This window comes from Centruroides sculpturatus, unplaced genomic scaffold (assembly GCF_000671375.1).
Source record: "Centruroides sculpturatus isolate CEXI.00-Female unplaced genomic scaffold, Cexi_2.0 scaffold125, whole genome shotgun sequence".
NCBI lineage: Eukaryota > Metazoa > Arthropoda > Arachnida > Scorpiones > Buthidae > Centruroides > Centruroides sculpturatus.
In genome coordinates, this window is record NW_019384337.1 from 770,760 (window position 1) to 790,189 (window position 19,430).

General features: G+C 26.2%; 1 protein-coding gene across 1 annotated transcript in view; it reads right to left on the reverse strand.

The window, feature by feature from the left end:
• LOC111632616 (tyrosine-protein kinase transmembrane receptor Ror2-like) overlaps positions 1-19,430 on the reverse strand; it is an 87,324-nt gene that overhangs the window by 33,701 nt on the left and 34,193 nt on the right. Inside the window, exon 2 of the mRNA XM_023377104.1 lies at positions 17,548-17,823. Within this exon, the coding sequence (XP_023232872.1) occupies positions 17,548-17,823 (276 nt within the window). The remainder of the gene's footprint in view (positions 1-17,547; positions 17,824-19,430) is intronic.

The following is a 19,430-nucleotide window of genomic DNA, read 5'->3' on the forward strand; positions in this document are numbered from 1 at the left end:
AGAGAAACTTCATTCAAATTTCTCCTATTTGTTAAAAAAAAAAAAAAAAAGAAAAATCTTTCTTTTAAAATAAAGAATTTCTGCAATAAATCTGCTTAGAAATAAAGAGGAAGGTCTTCCATCACTTTTATCCATATCTGTCTTCCAATAGAAAATCAATGTATTAAAAAACTATCGAACGTTTTAAATTACTTTTCGGGTTTCTACATACATTAATTCAAACAGAAAGCCACATATATGAGCATTCAATAAAATCGAGTGTATTTATTGGATTTCTCTCGTTCTTTATTGTTACGATCAACTGTATTGATCCTCTCACTCATTCTCTTCTTCTTCTTTTTTTTTTTACATATAATTCACTCAAGAATCATTCAATAAATGAAAAAGAAAAAAAAAATTTAACGTAGAGATTATGTGAAGAAGAAGAATAAGATTTATTCTGAAAAATTTTAAACGTAACGATAAAAAAATTAATATCCTTTTAATATTATTTCTCATTGAATTAAAGTTAATTACTTTAGAATTTTTCAGAGGAACGATCCATTCAACCTTAAAAATTAAAACTGGCAGCTCAAGAAATCTTCTTTAGAAAAGAATAAACTTAATTATCATTGGATAAATTATAGATTTCCCTCCCCCTTATACGTATTGAAATGAGGGTATGCCGACTTAATTTATTTTATGACTCAGAGATATAAAACTTTTCACTAAACCAAAGAAGAGGAAATACGAAAATGTCTTCCTTCTAAACAAGCTTTGAAGAAATCAATACATAAATTCTTCCTGGAAAAATATTTTCTGAATAAGTATTATACTATACATTTAAATATGACGGCATAAAAAAAAGTAAGATTCTCAACGCTATATATTTTAAAAGATTATACTTGTATACAGTCATTTAACTCGTCAAAAGAAATTGCAGTAAACATTTTTTCAATGACTAAAAAAAAACGTGTCTCGTGTTATAACAAGCTAAAAAAAAGTAATTTAAAAAATATATATATATATACATTTTTACAAGTAAAGAAATTAAGTATTTGATTATAAATCATAAATAATAAAAAGAAATTCACGAGTTGAAAGTATCATTTGCAATAAACGTAGTAAAATAAATTTCCGTCATAAATCACGTCCTTTCAGTACACATCTCATTAACGACTCGAAAAATAATGATTCTTACAAAAATAAATAACGTATTTAATCTTTGTTATTCGACTATAATAAATATTTCTAATTCGACTGTAAAAATTCTTAAAAATTTCACATTATAAAACGATTATTGTAATATGAGAATTTTCAAAAGTTGAATGGAGACAGACTAGTTTTGCAGCACTAATTGAATTCCTCGATGTTCCCTATTGGAAAAAGAGAACAAAGAAAAAAATAAAAAAATAAGGACAAAAAGAAAAAGCGGTAAAGAATATTGCGGAAAAGTTCCCATTAAAATATCTATCAAGCCTGAGGCGGAAAACTTGTAATCCGATTAACAAGGAGGTGATCGTATCTTGGGCATTCTTTAATACAAATTTCGTTTGATCCAGAAGCTCCTATTGTATTCCAAAGACTAGCTTTAAGCTGAAAGGTTGGTCATTCTATTTGTTAAAAAAAAAAAAAAGAAAAATCTTTCTTTTAAAATAAAGAATTTCTGCAATAAATCTGCTTAGAAATAAAGAGGAAGGTCTTCCATCACTTTTATCCATATCTGTCTTCCAATAGAAAATCAATGTATTAAAAAACTATCGAACGTTTTAAATTACTTTTCGGGTTTCTACATACATTAATTCAAACAGAAAGCCACATATATGAGCATTCAATAAAATCGAGTGTATTTATTGGATTTCTCTCGTTCTTTATTGTTACGATCAACTGTATTGATCCTCTCACTCATTCTCTTCTTCTTCTTTTTTTTTTTACATATAATTCACTCAAGAATCATTCAATAAATGAAAAAGAAAAAAAAAATTTAACGTAGAGATTATGTGAAGAAGAAGAATAAGATTTATTCTGAAAAATTTTAAACGTAACGATAAAAAAATTAATATCCTTTTAATATTATTTCTCATTGAATTAAAGTTAATTACTTTAGAATTTTTCAGAGGAACGATCCATTCAACCTTAAAAATTAAAACTGGCAGCTCAAGAAATCTTCTTTAGAAAAGAATAAACTTAATTATCATTGGATAAATTATAGATTTCCCTCCCCCTTATACGTATTGAAATGAGGGTATGCCGACTTAATTTATTTTATGACTCAGAGATATAAAACTTTTCACTAAACCAAAGAAGAGGAAATACGAAAATGTCTTCCTTCTAAACAAGCTTTGAAGAAATCAATACATAAATTCTTCCTGGAAAAATATTTTCTGAATAAGTATTATACTATACATTTAAATATGACGGCATAAAAAAAAGTAAGATTCTCAACGCTATATATTTTAAAAGATTATACTTGTATACAGTCATTTAACTCGTCAAAAGAAATTGCAGTAAACATTTTTGCAATGACTAAAAAAAAACGTGTCTCGTGTTATAACAAGCTAAAAAAAAGTAATTTAAAAAATATATATATTCAACTAAAAGAATAATTACTTATTATGAAGAAAGGATGAGNTGTTAATAATTTACAGCAATTGATTAACATACGCCATTTTATAATAAAAGTTAGATGTACCCCTTCGATTTACGCTCGTACCCCTAGGGGTACATGTACCCCCGGTTGAGAACCACTGTTATAGACAGAACAAAATTTGTTACCTATGTTGAGCTGTATGAAAGTACAACACAATTCATAGCTGCTATGTCATTTACTCCAACATAAAATAAAATTTGTAAACTAATTTCTTTATGAATGTGAGAGAACTTTGATGCGTTAAATAGCATATATATATATATATGGCAGGGATAAATGAATCATTTATAACAGACCATATGTGATCAACACGGAATAATCTACTTTACTTGATTGTGATGATTTATTAACAACATTCATTGGCTAATGGAAACTGTTAATCAACCGTTATAGTTAGAATATCAGTGTTCTATCAAGGGAACCACTGCATTAACAAAACTAATTGTATGTGATATAAATCCTCTCAATGAAGGTATTTACGTTTTTAAAATGGTATTTAGAAATGTAAAAATTATTATTCTTTTCGTTACTTTTGACAAATTTATCTAAAAATCATTAAAATTGATGATTTTATGGATAAATCATTTGTTACAATATCAATCCTCTCTCTCTCTCTCTTTGTCTCTCTTCCTAATGGTAAAAAAGAATTTGTATATAAACGATAACTGAAAAAATCAGCTAAAAAAAAAGAGTTTTTTTTTTGAAAAATAAAAATTCTAATTTTTCGAAATTATCATTATCAAACCTCGTTTGCCGTTTGCTGAAACGGAAGATGAAGGGAGGAAAAGAATTAATTATATTTACCCTGACGCCTCTCAAATGCCAGAGGGGTTAGATCACGTGATCAATAGCCCAAGGTGGATTATGGGTAATCGAGAAACGGAGATTTGTGTCAACAACGTGTCTTCTCTCCTCCATTCGGTTGTAGAAATCGGGAACTTTTAATTGGATGAAGACAACTTATCAGAATAAATGATTTTTTTTTTCCAATAAAAGATAATTCTTACAAGATTTTAAAATAAATTTATCTTCAACAATTAAGGACGCTAAACTGTTGCATCCCTATCTCTTACATTATTAAACTGTACGTAAAAAGATAATCTAATCCAAATTTTCATAATAAAAATTCTTTTCAAACTTTACTAAACACCAAAAAAAAAAGAATACTTTGCATTGTAAAAACAAATGAGTCTCATTACTTTCTTTTTTTTTAAATATATATATTGATAGGTTTTAAGTCAAAGCCCCCTTTAGTGAATAATGGTAGAGAGAAGTCGACGACGAAAGAGCTAAACTATCTCCAGTGTCAGATTCCCCGCCTTAGTGAACTGCGTTGCCTTGGCAACAGAGAAGTCGAGGGATCATCTTATGCGGATCGTATGACTCGGAGAGAGACCATCTAATTTTTACTCTTTCTAAAATTTGTCGAAAATTCTTGTTATTGTTAATGCCCAAATTATAACTCGAAAAGACTGCAATTTATGAATGACATCAACACTCGAATCTCGATTGCTGCAAAGTGATAAATACTATTACATCATGCTTGCTGTATTTCTAGAGGACAGTTAAACTTCTCGAATATCAAATAAGATGCAGTTTTGAAGTAAGTGCATTCGAATAACAGATACTCAGTCAGTCAAAGAGCGTTTTTTTTGTATGGAAAAAAATTTTTAATAAATAATTTTCCTTACTTAAAACAGTGAATAAAATCCATCTACTTTTATTTTTTTTTATTTCTCTAATTAATTAAATATATTTCAATTCGTACGATAGCCTTAGGTATACGAAAAGAGAATTAAAATACAGATATTAATTTAATTTTTAAACCACGTGCTAATCTTTTATGAAAGAAATAAATTAATTTATTACGCTTGTATAAAAAAGATTAATTTATTTTATTTGTTAAATTTAAGTAAGAAGTTAATGAATAAGAAATAAGAAGAAAATTATAAATATATCTTTTAAAATTAGTGATTTAAAAGCTAAATTATTGTAATTTTATTTATATTTATTATTATAGTGGAGAATTAATGAATGATTTTTAATTTCAATTGATAAATTAGCTTGATTTCCTCTCCATCTTTGTTACTTATAAGCAGTTTTATAATGTATATTTGTACAAATTATATAAGATTTACGATGAACTTAACGAAATTCAGCAAAAATAAGTAATGAAATGATCGAATTTTATATCTTATCAACACTTATTATCGAGTTACGATAAGAATTTGTCGAAGCTTTTTAAAGATTGATAATTGATGAGAGAAATCAATAACAGCAATCTGGGGAATTTTCTTTAGAATATTGACTAATGATATGAAAATCAATTTAAAAAAAAAACATTTAAACCAATAAAAATCAAGTTAACAGATTTATAACATATTTTAAAAAATTAAACTTCGTTTAAACGTTGATTTAATTTGGATTTTTTGGATGAAAATAGTTATTTGTAGTAATAAATAAGTTTATCTTCTCAATTATTATTTTCAAGATTAACTTCTATTAAAATTTTTAAAAGATTTAAAAGAATAATTCATTAATCATCAGAGTTCTAATTTGACACTCCTCTAATGTAAAATCTAAACTAAAGCCAGGTTAATTATTCGAATTCGTCGTTTCTTTAATTTTTAAATAAGAAATAATTGTAATTGTCTTAAGATAACGGCGTACATTTGCTTACTTCTGTATAATTACATCAACAAGCATGAAATTAGAACTTTTCTTGATATAAAGTAATTAGACTTACAAGATAAGAAGAATAATTTAAACTATAGAAACTTTTAAATGAATTTTTAAAAAACAAAACTTGTCACAATTTCATTTAGTATTATTCTTAAGCATGCATTTAATATTTTTCCAGTTAATTATTTGCTTATAAATAAAGATAATGAACTTTTAAATGAGTAGGAGAGAAATCATTCACTTGTGATGTCGTGGTAGAATAATCGAAATAACAAATGAATTTCAATCGTAGAATAATCGAGATTAAAATAAGGAGGAGAAGAAAGAAAAAAAAAAACTTTTAAAAAAAATAAAAATATAATTCTGTTAAAGAAATAAAATGCATTCAAAGAAGTATTTCTAGTGGAGTAACAAAGAAACGATTATTTCCACGATCATTAATTCTTGTCTTTTCTTTATTACTTTTCATACTTCACTTATTTTTCAGTATTTCAGAGATGTATTTTAATTCTAGTTTCACAATTTCTCTTTAAAAATTAACATTTAATAATATATATATTTTTTTTAAATCGAAATGTTTTTTCGCTTTCGATACGCTCGTACAGTGTTAATTTTTATATCGATTTTAATTTAAATCTATTCGCTCATTTTCTTCGCTTCATAATTAAATCACCACTAATTAATATTAATTTTTTTGGGGAAAAAAAACTAGACTTATTTTTATTTAAACGTCTTCTAAATCTGTAACTTAAAAAGAAAAGAATTCCTAAAAGTGGATCCTCTTTGAAAGAACAGCCTACTACAACTCATTTATAGTTCCTCAGGGAGATCAGACTGTCTATTGATCCACTACTCCCCTCGTCTAGTGGGACAAGAAACAAATATATGAGATGATAGAAGTTCTCTTTTGCCAACAGCATATAGAAAAGCTGAGGAGTGTTTTCCTAGGGGGTCGACTACTGTCTTCGATTGATGAGAGTCGAGTTAAAATTTGAAGAAAATTTGACCTTTTCTGTAGACATCTTGTTTCTTATTAAAGAACAAAAGAAAACCTACGTATTACTCCGAAAAAAAAAATGAAATATAGTTTTAAAAATTGAGATAATATACCATTTATTAATGTTAGATTTTAAGCTATTACAGCATATTAAGATCTCTTTGAAGATTAACATAACAAAGATGATTATGTGAAGAAAAATTCACTAAAATTTGATGTATTTTCCCATTAACATTGTACTACATCGTCTTTAAATTTTGATTTAACTTTCGCATATTTTTATCACATAAACTTCAATTATTTACATAATCTTTTTAATGCATTTTTTCCCCACCTTTTTTCTTTGCTTTTAAAGTTTAGCAATAAACAATTTACTTATTCATTTTTTTTGCTTCATTTCTTGGACCAAAAATAAAGTAAGTATTCTAATTGTAATGTAACTTTTAAGTAATTAAGCTTTAATACCAAGAAAAATGACTAAAAAAAGGGACAAATCTCATTAATATCTTTGAAAAAAAATTCCACAAACAGCGTCGATTCATAATTGTTCACTTAGAAATTAAGACCCTTTTTTTCCTCTATTATATTTAACTTTCGTTAGAAAAAGTCTTACCTTCTAAATATTAAATGAACTAGAAAGTCAAAAAGCTCTATTTTCCGCATATTTTTTCAATTTTTTTGATTTATAAACACGATAAAAAATAAAAATATCTAAATTTTCTCTCTTTAAAAACCGAAATTATTTTATTTTATTAACTTTTAACATTAATTTCAATAGAAAAAAAAAATAAACTTTCTTCAAGATCATACGTTACGACATTACACTTAAAGATAAACAACATAAAAAGCTGCGATAAGTATTTTAAAATATTAAATTTAGAAAATAAAATAAATGACATTAAATTAAATTAAATTATATATTAAAAAAATATTTTAAAAACTTAATCAATTTTTTTATTATTCTGATTTTTCTTAATGTAACTTTATTAGTTTTATTGTTAGAGATAANTAAGCGACTCGTACAACATGGAATCCATATAAAACGGAATAATCAATAGTGTTATGGGGGGGTCGACTTGTATAGGCTTATATATACTATTAAAAAAAACCAAATAAAATAAATATTTAATAATATCTTACAAGTATATAGAAAAGAAAAAAATATATATTTTAAAATTTAATTTTTTAATCTTTTTTTTTAAAGTTATAATGTATTTTAAGTAAAAACTAGTAAAAAATTTCAAAAATATTTTTATAAATCGACTGATTTTATAAATAAAAAAATACATTAAAAAATAATCAATGTATAATAACGTTTATATAGGATTTTAAACTTTCAAAATTCCTTTTTTTTTTACTTAAAAAATACCCAAAAATTTTTTCTAATATATTTAAACTCCGTAAACGTAACATTAACTTTTCGTTATAAATTATAAATAAATAAAACAGTAGAAAAATAATGGAAGTGTAGAATAATTGAGAAAAGCAGGTGCTATTTTAAAATATTAATAATAAAATCATATTTTCTCCATAACTTAAAAAATATTATTATTTTTTTAAGAATATTTACAAGAAAGACGTCGTACCAAAAGTATTAAATTATGTATGAAACAAGATCCACTATCATTAAATAATATATGATATTTTCTATCAATACTTTATCGAATATTCCTATAAACGTAGATAAAAAAGCGAATAATCGAACTACATATATAAATCAAATATTTAAATCGAGAAAATTATTATTAATCTCCTTTATCATTGATAAAGACTAGATGCTTCTTGTACCAATGTAAAAATATTATTATAAAATATTTATATATATAAAAATTAAAGTTTGAATAATGTTTAAAATGATAATTATTAGCAAGGAAAAAATAAAAGAATTGAATATTTCAATATATAATAATAGAAAATGGTGATGATAAACGAGATGAAAACAAAATTTTGATGTTAGATATCGACTTTTAATGTTAAGTAACAAACAGTTAATCATTTTAATGATAATATTTGTTGATAAATAAATATTTTGATGTAAAATAATGACAAAATTCCAATAAGGAAATTTCGAAAAAATTACGATTTTTTTCGAAATTTCCTTATTGGAATTTTGTCATTTCATCAAAAAGTAATTCTTTATATATATATATATATATATATATTATGATTTTTTTTTCTCTTTATATCGTAGCATTAAATCTTTGGTGGATAATGCAAATAATGGTTATGTAGATATATCTAAGAAAAAAAAAAGAGGGAATGAGTTTTTTGTTAAGTTCGCATTTTAAATGTTCTAAATTCTCTCACCCCCCTTCGATATTTCACCATCAACTTTAGAAATGTCAGAATACATTTATCATTGAATACTTTCACATTTTTTCGCCTCTTATGAAAAATAAAACTTGATGTGTCACTTTGGGAAGTCTCTCGGAAGAAATATTGAACAATGTATGGATGGACGAACACCAGAACTAAATCTCTCTAGTTCTACTTCAATTCATATGTAATATATTCGGTGGTTTTTCTGGATAAATACAATTAAAATAATCAATATGAATGAATTTAAAAGTTGAGTAATCATCGATCATCATAAATACGACTTTTTTTTTTTTATTTTAAAGTTCCATTTTAGCACCGTTATGCCTTAGACGACTCCAAAAATCCAATCAGTGATGAAGTCAGACAGAAGAACTAATCTGAAAATCCACTTTTCTTTTCACAGAATTTATCTGCTCTTTATTTTTTTTTTTTATTATTTTCCTTTCAAAAACATCTGTTCTACTCTTTACACTTCTCTTAATAGCATTCCTAAACTTATTATTTTAAGAACTTTTTTTTTTTAAATTTTATATGGTTTATTAAAAATCGTCTGATGGTTTTTCGCCCTTCTTTATCGAGATAACAACTAATTATCTAACAAAAATTATTAATAATTACTGTCTTGGTAAGCTTTTTAAAAAATATCACACTGTAAATAAACGTGTAGATGACAATTTCTAGCTTTTCTTCATTAATTTTTGTGGTAAAATTACTTTCACTTCTATTTAATCATCATTAAAAAATAGTCGTAGTGGGTTTTGTCTTCGACAATAAAAGAAAGTAATTAATTTAAGAGACATAATACGTAATTAACTTTATAAATACTTGTGTGATTTAGAAAAGAAGGAGAAGAACATGTAAAGCTAATTTAACGAGTTGATAAATAATTCGAATAATATAAAAAAAAAACCACACAAAGAAAAGAAAGATCGAAAATAATTTATTAGAAGATAATTATTATAGCTATTTTCTAAAATAAAAATAAAACGAACTTTCGATTTTTTTTTTTTTGCAGGACGAATATCGATTATAAGTTATCCATTGTCTCCAAATAACCTCAATATATACTCGTGTCAATTATGTCAAATTCGCAAGCCACATGTGTACAATATATCTTCATTCCTCACATTCCTAAATCTACTTTATCCTGACTTTCCTCAGGTAACGCCTCCCTGGGTTAATCTATGAGTCATCCGCCACATCTAAAGCTTATCCCAGATATTAATGAACTATTAGTCTCTCCCAAATGTTCCTTGTAAATTTAGAAAAACGTCATTAAATCCTCTTAGGGGATCAATCACTTTCAAATAAGATTTAAACCATGCTCACACATCATTTACTTTGACTCGTTTCCTTTCTAGCTCGGTCCATATGTGGAGCGTGTTCTATCTCGATCTGATAAATAAATTAAATGCATAAAAACGTTATTAAGAGAAAGAATATAACTTCATCCATCAAAAACATTCGATACTTCAACTGTCAAACTGTGATGATTATTGGGTGAGTCAGTTCTCCCAGTGATGGCATCAATCACTATTTACACCTAAGAAGAAACGGCTTTAATCACTTGTAGATAAATTAAAACACGAAGAAAATTATAATATCGTACGCGATAAAGTTATTTATTTCATTAGATAAAAATTTATTAAAAATAATTACAGAATATTTGTGCCGAGTAAGAGTAAAAAATGGTAAAGAAAGCGATTCTAATTAGAGCGAAAGAGACAAAATTGTACGTAAGTAAATAGAATCTCAACGATCTACAGAGCTGAAAAGACAGGGAATAAAAAAAAAGAACCTGAAGACACGACAAAAGAGAAAAATTAGAAAAATCAATGTTAAAAATAAAAATAAAATGGAAGCGTAATAAAAGAAGAATAATGAGAAAGAAGAAGAAAAAAAATAGTTTAATGTGAAAAATACATATCGAGAAATTAAAAAATATTCACATTTAAATTGGAAATAATTTTAAATATTTATTATTTATTAACATAAAAATGAGATTAATTTATGTTGTATAAAATTTAATTCTTCGAGCAAAGAGAAAAGAAGAGATAAAGAATGCAAAAATATCACAAGAAAAGAAAACAACTTATATATATATATAAGTCAATATCTGTGTTATAATTAATATATAAAGTGCGAAAGCAATATCTTTCATATATTTATATATCGTGATTAATAAATAGCAACTTTCCTTTCTACGAATATCCAATATATTGGAGTGACAAGAACGTTCAATTTTGTTTATATTAATCGCAATGAATCAAATAAAACCCGATAAATGAAACTCAATAAAGCTGTTGAAACTCGATTTGATCGAGACAATTTAATTTCAAGAAATATTTAACCAAGAGAAAAATTGATAATATACGAATTCATGCTTAAAATGAGATTAATAAGAATTTATGTACTATTGGGTTTAATTAAGTATTTAACTTCACTCTTTCTGGCAATTAAAACTCGCCGAGTTGTCAATGTTAAAGCCAACCCCAACCAGGTTTCCTTTGCTACTTGTCAGTTGTCATTGGCACAGAAGGATACAACTCGGGAGACATTGTCCTCTCTCTCTCTTTCTATTGTTCCCAGTGGAGGCATGATGAGGAAAGTTGCAGACAAGCGAAGCATCAAAGAGGAAAATTTCTTAAACTTAACACGGTGTTTACAACCAAATTTATTTTATTTTTAACGTATTTAATAATGAAATAAAACTTTAGTTTTTATTTAAAAAAAAAAAGAAGAAGAAGAAGCTTATATTATGCAAAAGTTTGTTGCCTGTGATCTTAACGTATTTAAATAATGTAGTGTTCGACTAATGAGAAGCGACAAAGTATGCACAGTTGGAATTTTCTGTCTTACATTAAGTAATGTTAAGCTACATTAAGCACGCTGTGTTGCATAAATTGATAAAATTCCGTGTTAATTATGTTACACGCAGCGTTTTAACTTCGCGTTATAATTTTTAATTGAGTTAGTGATAATTCTTTGTCTTTAATTTTTACTTAAACCTGGCTAATAATATGTATATATTCCGCATTACGAGTAGAAAAATTATTTAAAGTAAAAATTCGATTAGTATTTAAATAATTTAGAGAACAGAGCGCAATTAAATTCATTTCCATATCTAAATAAATAAAATTATATCGTATTTTGTATCGAATTTAAAGATTATCTTTGCATTATTTAAACTGAATTTTTCCAAACTTTCTTACATTCGAAAGTCCAATTTCTTTACAACATAAATATATTTAAATTGCATCGTCCTAACTTGAATTACATTAGTTTACATTAGAAATGATGTAGATGCCATTCACTTTTGAAAAATTTTCAATTAAGTTTATTCAGCAGACTAATACATTTATAAATATAATAAAAAAATATATATATAAAAATGTTGAGCTTACAGAAATCTTTATGCAATTTCTACTAACTAAGCATATTGAATTTTCTAAAGAAAGTAACTTCTCTTTTATTTCTTCACAAGAAAAATAAAGTAAGAGACGTTTCAATATCTTTCTATATCAGTATAAAAAAAGTATATTCAGTACAATTTTACCTTATATAGTTTGGAAATGCAATAAACTACATATTTTGCTGAGTTATATAAAATTTTACATCTACTGAAATTCTGTTTCTAACTGTATTTTATAGTAAGCAGAATAAAAAATTTTCAAAAGACAATTTTATTTCTAATAAAAAATACCAATTTTTTAAACGATTTTTCAAAGATATATAAGAAATATTAATCAAATTAATCTCATTTTCAATTCTATATTGTAATATATATATATACTTTCTTTAACGTTAATTTTACAGGGCTGTAGAGTTTCCTTGAGGACATCAACTGAAGTGAAACGAACATTTTCGCCATTTTGAAGACATTCTAAGTAATTTGCAAGTATTCGGCGTATCCAATTGTCTTTTCTAACGCAAATAGCCGTCGGCCACAACTAACGCAAGACAAATTCCCACTTTGAATGATCCAGTGGTGTCGTATATTTAATTACGTCTTGTGTTGACATTAGAAGATAGGAACCCGAATAAAGTACAACAATTCCGGATATAATCCCAATTTTATTTGTATTTCTTTGATGTTTTATATTGCTTTGTTAAGGATACTATCTAATGTACATAATCATTTAACCGCAGCTTATTTAACTTGCATTATCCTATTACTTTATATTATTCTTAAATAAAATAAGCATTATATTTCAGAAAAATCGATCAAAATAAAATCAATTTTTATGTCTAATATTCTAAATATGTAATAAATATATTTTCAATAAGATAATTAATTAATAAGAATTAAAAGTGGATGTAAATGGTATAATTTTCATATTTATCACTCCAGTCAATGAATCATTTTAAATGACTTAAGCAAATCTTCATTAATTGAAATGTATTATAAATTCTCCTATGTCGATTTATTATACTATTATACGGTTCTGTTCAAATCAACACTTATCTAACAATAAACACGAGCTTAGTGTAATTTACTGCAATCAAACAATGCGATGATGCATTGTTATTATTCATATCCTAACTAACTGGTATAAATTGTATAACAAGACAATTGAACGTTCTGGCATCCACGAAATTAAACTAATGCAACTTTGTCGAAGATTTAATACAAATTATATGCTTTTTTTTTGTATATACACAACCAATTCTTAACGTTTTAAACTTCTACAGCCAATCTGATTGTATAGATGAGGGCATGTCTCCGGGCTCTCGAATAACGTAACCCCAGTTTTGTTGACAGAAATGACAAGGCACGAGAGACATCCAGATACAAGACGAAGGGGGGAGGAAAAAGGAGGATAAATATGTAATGACAGCAAGGTCGTCGTCTCCAGTAGTGCATCACAACTTAGTATCTCAAGAACATCACCGATTTTCCGATCAAAGAAATATAAAATAGGATTTTAGGTAGCAAAGGAAATTACCTCATCTCCTGTAAGTTTAACTTACACCCGATTTACACAAAGAATTTCTCCCCCCTACCCTACGGGCCGAATCGTATTGTCGTTATATAATAGAGTAGGCGGGATATTTCGGTGACTGGAGACGTACGAAACGGGAGGATGAATAGCCTAGAGGATAGCTGAAAGATTCTTCCAAGCAAAATAGTTCTGTCTTCTTACTGACGACTGGCGTGGCTCGTAAGAGAAAGAGGCGTCAAGACCACCTGGTGCATCGGACCGCTTCGATCAAGAAATTTTGATGATAAGGAATGATGACTGTTTTTATGGAAACTATATTGGTTCCAGAGTTATGAAGCTTACATCCATAAATAACTGTCCACGAAGCAGTTAAGACGACATTTGTTTCAACATTAAGCTGGGAAAATTTTACCACAGTAAACAAAAATCGAAATTATTTACAATAATTTTAAATATATTGCAACGATAAAATAGCTTTTAAATTAATTAAACGTAGCTTATAGATAGGAGATGAAACTAAAATTACCAATTAAATATGCATTATAACACTTCTATTTGGAATAGAGCTATTTACATTAAGCATATATATATATATTTTAAATATTAACAAATATGTTTTCTTATTATTATTCGCGTATATAAAGTACCCACTGTAATGAATTAAATTAAATTATAATTCAATATATAGCACAGCTGTCTTTATAATAAAACTCAGATCTGATTAATTTGTCGTTTACTAATGATTTACTATTTAAACGTTCGAAAATTATCATTGAATGTTTCGGTTGATTCTACATATATCCATTGCAGTTACAAATTTATCACTTTATCCCATTTAATATTAAATCTATATTATCGAATCATAAACTCGTAACAATAAATCATTAAATTTACTAAGATAATTTCAAATAATAAATGTATTTTTTAACTTTACAAAAGGAGGAAGAAAAAAAAATATATATATATATTTAATAATGTAAATTTATAAATACAGTATATTATTTAAGTATATTCCTGTCAACTTATCAAAAAATGATGCTGTTTTCAGCCAATATTTTACACCTGTCAATCATTATATTGACAAACTGTCAGCAAAAAGAAATTTTTTTTGCTAGATGTGAACAACAGTTTTTACGGTTTATTAAAATTTCAGTATTAATGCTTTATTATTACTTTTAGGAAATACAAAAACTCCAATGTATTTTATTATTACATTATGAGAGTAATGTAGAAAATGTATACGTTGATAAAGTAAATATACAAATGTCGAACACTCTTCGGCAGTAAACATATTGATATTAAATTCCAAACAAGAACTGCTTTTATTTGAATAAAGATAGTAAAGAAGAAGAAAAAAAAAAAAAAAAAACTCAAGCTACTGAGAAATGCGATTACACAGTTCCACTTTACAATTTTCTTATAGTGTACGCGGAAATCATAAATATCGAAGAATATTCAGTCAACAAGACCAAGGTAGGTCACAAATTTGCTTAAGGTTTAAATCAGATTTACTTTCCTCTACTCTAACATATTGAGACAACCCTATCTACTTGCTATACACGATTGTTAGTCGTTTCAGTTGTAATTTATGAGGTATGCTTGCCTAGATACTTTCTAATCTCTTCAAGCATCTTGTTCGACTTACAGGTAACATCACGTATTTTCAGAAGGAAAAAAATGAAAAGATAAAAAATGTTTTTTTGCACAAAAAGCTCACTTCAGCTTCCATAAAGTTAAACACTGGGAGTAAGACTTCTTTGAAAAGTGGCGATCGATTTTTCTTCTTTCTTTTTTATGCGAATAGATTGCATGATAACACATTATATCTTCGTATACATTGTGATGGAAGTTTTATATTAAATACTATTCGAAAAAAAAAAAATCATGTAATCATCGTTATCGATGATCACTACTCTTTGCTTTGATGATGACAGATGGTTGAAATTTTTCATTCTTATGGAGAATGATAATATAGCAGGTATCGTGATATTCCATTTCTTTTCGTGATGTAGTTACTATTATTTTTCAAACAACGACACAGAAAGGTCCTATATCACCCGAAAAAGTGGTAAGTATATATAAGATTTCTAGTTTTCCTATGATATTTATATATGATGTGAAAAATTATTCATCGAAAAGCATTAGTAATCCCAAGAGATATTATCCGTATCAGTAAGGTGAATTAAAGCATGCCACATAAACATGTTTACAAGACTGGAAAAAAAATGTCTTCTAGTAGAGATGTTCTACTAAAAGTGATTTTACGTACTACTAGAGTTCAAGAAGGCCATTTTCTCATAATAATGATCAATTGTACACCAGAGTTAATGGCATAAAGAACGACTTACGACTCCATTACTTCAAAGAATGACCAAAGCAAGTCCCAAAGTACATTTAGGAAATGTTAAATATAGAGAATAACACTTCATTCGTCTATATAAAAGAACGTACAAAATATCTGAGATAGGAATAGTTTATATTGCATGATTACAGCTATAAAGTATAGCATATTTCAAATTTTGAATTATGAGGGAACAAATGACAAATCAAGAATGTAATTCAGAAAAAAATATATATATACTGTTTCCAATTACTCGCTTATAGATAATTAGAATCCTAAGGGAGGTTCGGATTACTTAGATATATAGAGAGTAGTTTAATTTGTGGGATGGATCCTTCATTAATTTCAATGACAGTGTTTTTATATATATATATATATATATATTACATCACTAAATGATGTAATAAATATTATTTACATTAATAATATAAATTATTTTTATTTATTTATTTATTTATTTGTCTTTTCTAAAAGTAAATTAAATACATTACGTTGAATTTATATATAATTTGTTATGTTTATGAATTAAATTTAAGCAAAAGTTTTATGTATATTTAGTCTATACATGTTTCATTATTACTACTATTTGCATTTTATAGTATTTTTATTTAAAAAAATAATAAAATACACACGATAAAATCTTCCAGATAAACTTTTTTTGAGCAGGTGATGAATTTATTTTCCATAAATCTAATATATATATATTTTTTGGACTTTTTCCTCGCTGTGGGCATTAAGAATACCCTTTTTTATTATTATTTACAGGCCCATAGTAACATTGGAAATTTATTCAAAAAAATAATATGATAATTTGGAATAAATGTAAACTACTGACTTTATAAAATTGTGAATTGTACTTTATATTTTTCTCCTGTATAATTACCATCATAACTTAAATTACATATAATTTTTGTGGTCATTTATAAAATGATGCTACTTCTGAAAAATCATGATTTAAGTTTACTCTTAAAAGAGAAAAAAAATAAAAGAATTTCATTGTAATGATTTACATTTAAATAGAAAAATATTTATTCTTTAAATTACTTGTTTGTTTTACTCGAATAATATAAAATTTTCTCAAATAAAAGTTAATATATATATATATAAATTTTGATGTATTTTATGTGTAATGAAGATATATTCAACACAATTCTGTAATGTTTTTTGGTCAGAGTCCTTTCTTAATTTTGATTTAACGAGTTTATCCCCTTACTGTTCAATAAATATGTTTCCTATAGCATTTTAATGATTGTATGAAAAAAATCTGTATACTTAAACTAAATTAAAAAGAATGATAAATCGTTCTACAATTCCAAAAATAACGAAATGTCTTTTATAAATACTATTCTTAAGCAAATTTAAAGTTTCCTGTTGAAATTTAATACATATATATATTGTAATAAGAAGGAAGAAATACGAATATAAAGATATTTTTACTTTCTGAAAGAAAATTGTCATAAGAATGTCATTTTATAAATCATTATTTTGTAAGGAAATACCTGAACACAAAGTAGACCAGATAAGGACGTCCTTTAGAAACAACTCATTTATTATTTGTATCTTACAAACGAAATATGATATTTATATTTATATATGTCTATAACGATATGAATAATATATTAATATGTTGACTTACCTTCTACTTTAAGACGTACTAGATCCGAATATGCTGCACCTTTTTCATTCCTGGCAATACACCTATACATTCCATCATCGGCTGGACCGACATTTTCAAGAACTAAAGATCCGTTTTCTAAGATTTTATACGTGGCGTGTCCATTGTGGTGCAAACTTCTTCCATTTCTGTGCCAAGATATTTGAGGTCGAGGTTCTCCAGTTGTTCCACACGAAAAAATAACATTGTCGTTCATCACCACTGTCCTGTTTACTGGAGATTCTACAATAACTGGTTCTACAAAAATAATTTTATATTTCTAGAAAATTACTTAAAAAATAGAATTATAATACGTATTTATAATGTTATAACTTGAAATTTTTATTTTAATTATATATTATACATTATTATTTCATTTTGTAAGTAGAAAAAGTTAGCTTATCTTAACTTTTAGTAAAGATTTTATATTGATTAAACGAGAAAGATCACATCATTTATGTCAGAATGAAAAACCATAGTGGCTGTGGTTTTTTTTTTCTTTCTTTCTTTCTTTCAACCGATAGTAATAAGTAATATCAGCATCAAAAGAAGAGTTGTTCTAGAGTCAAGTCATTAGACGATGCACTTCTCTTCTGTTTCTGACAGATGTCGATTGATCGTAGAAGTTCTCTGCATTTGATGTGTAGCACGTCTTATTTACGGATGTGATGTGTTAACACATAGCAAGATAGAGAATGGTGTGTAGTTATTGATGTGAAAATTGAGAGAGATGAAAGTATGTCTTAAAATAACAAATAATAATAAAAAAAAATCTAATGAAAGACCAACCTGTCTCAGTTTTCTTCCTTTTTAATAAAGAGATATTTTTACTTAATATCAGTAAAATAAATATTTTATTTTAATAATTTAGAGTTAACAAGAACCAAAGTAATTAAATATTGAAATAAGAAATGTTAACGTAAGAAAATTGATTATTATTTTACATGAATCAATTTTCTTGAAGATAATATTTCTTCTACAAATATATAATGTTTAATCGAGTCAAATCTAATGTAAATTTTTAAAAAATATTAATAACAAATTTAATTATTCAGAAGTTTCGTAAACAGATAATAAATTATACTGTCAAAATATCTGTTAGACAACTAAAACTGAGAATAGTTCTTATACCGTAAATCTCTAGCAAAAAAGTAGCGCATCTCTTATTCCAAATACACAAGAAAGCTGACAAAAATGGATGGGCTTGTACTTCCTGAAGACGAATTTATATCATCTAAATTTAAAATCTCAAGAGGAAAAGAGCATACTAAAGATCGTGAGTAACTCACGAAATATCTTTGAAATGGTTTTTGATAAATCCGCTTTCACAATTCATCCACCAAGTTGGACTTGCACGGAAATCCAATGTTTGAATATTATTATTCTAGAAAGCAATGGCGGATAAAATTCCAAGAAAAGAAATGATAATTTTACAGTCAACCTCTAGACGAAATGACATACCAACTTTCCTTCTATCCCTAAGATTGTGTTTCCAGAAGGAAGCATTTCCAATAACTTTCAACATTTATAAAGATGCAGTAGATAAAACATTACTAAAAGTAGTTTCACATTTTGTGTTAACGACTTCCTTTAGTGTACTTTGAATCTGATTACCGACTGTTAAATGTAGATAATGTCTATTTAATTTTGTTTAGTATCATTCTTGCTAGTTGGATTATCAGTAAACGAACATTTACTGTGGAATCTCTTCTCTAATTACTAAAGAAAAACCTTTAGCGGTTTGCTATAATAGTTTTTAGACATTCATCTATTCTAATGTTATATCTAGATATGCATGAATGATAATTTAAGATAAGGAAAGTACTTTCTATATGGGAAATACTTCATAAATTATTCACAAAAGT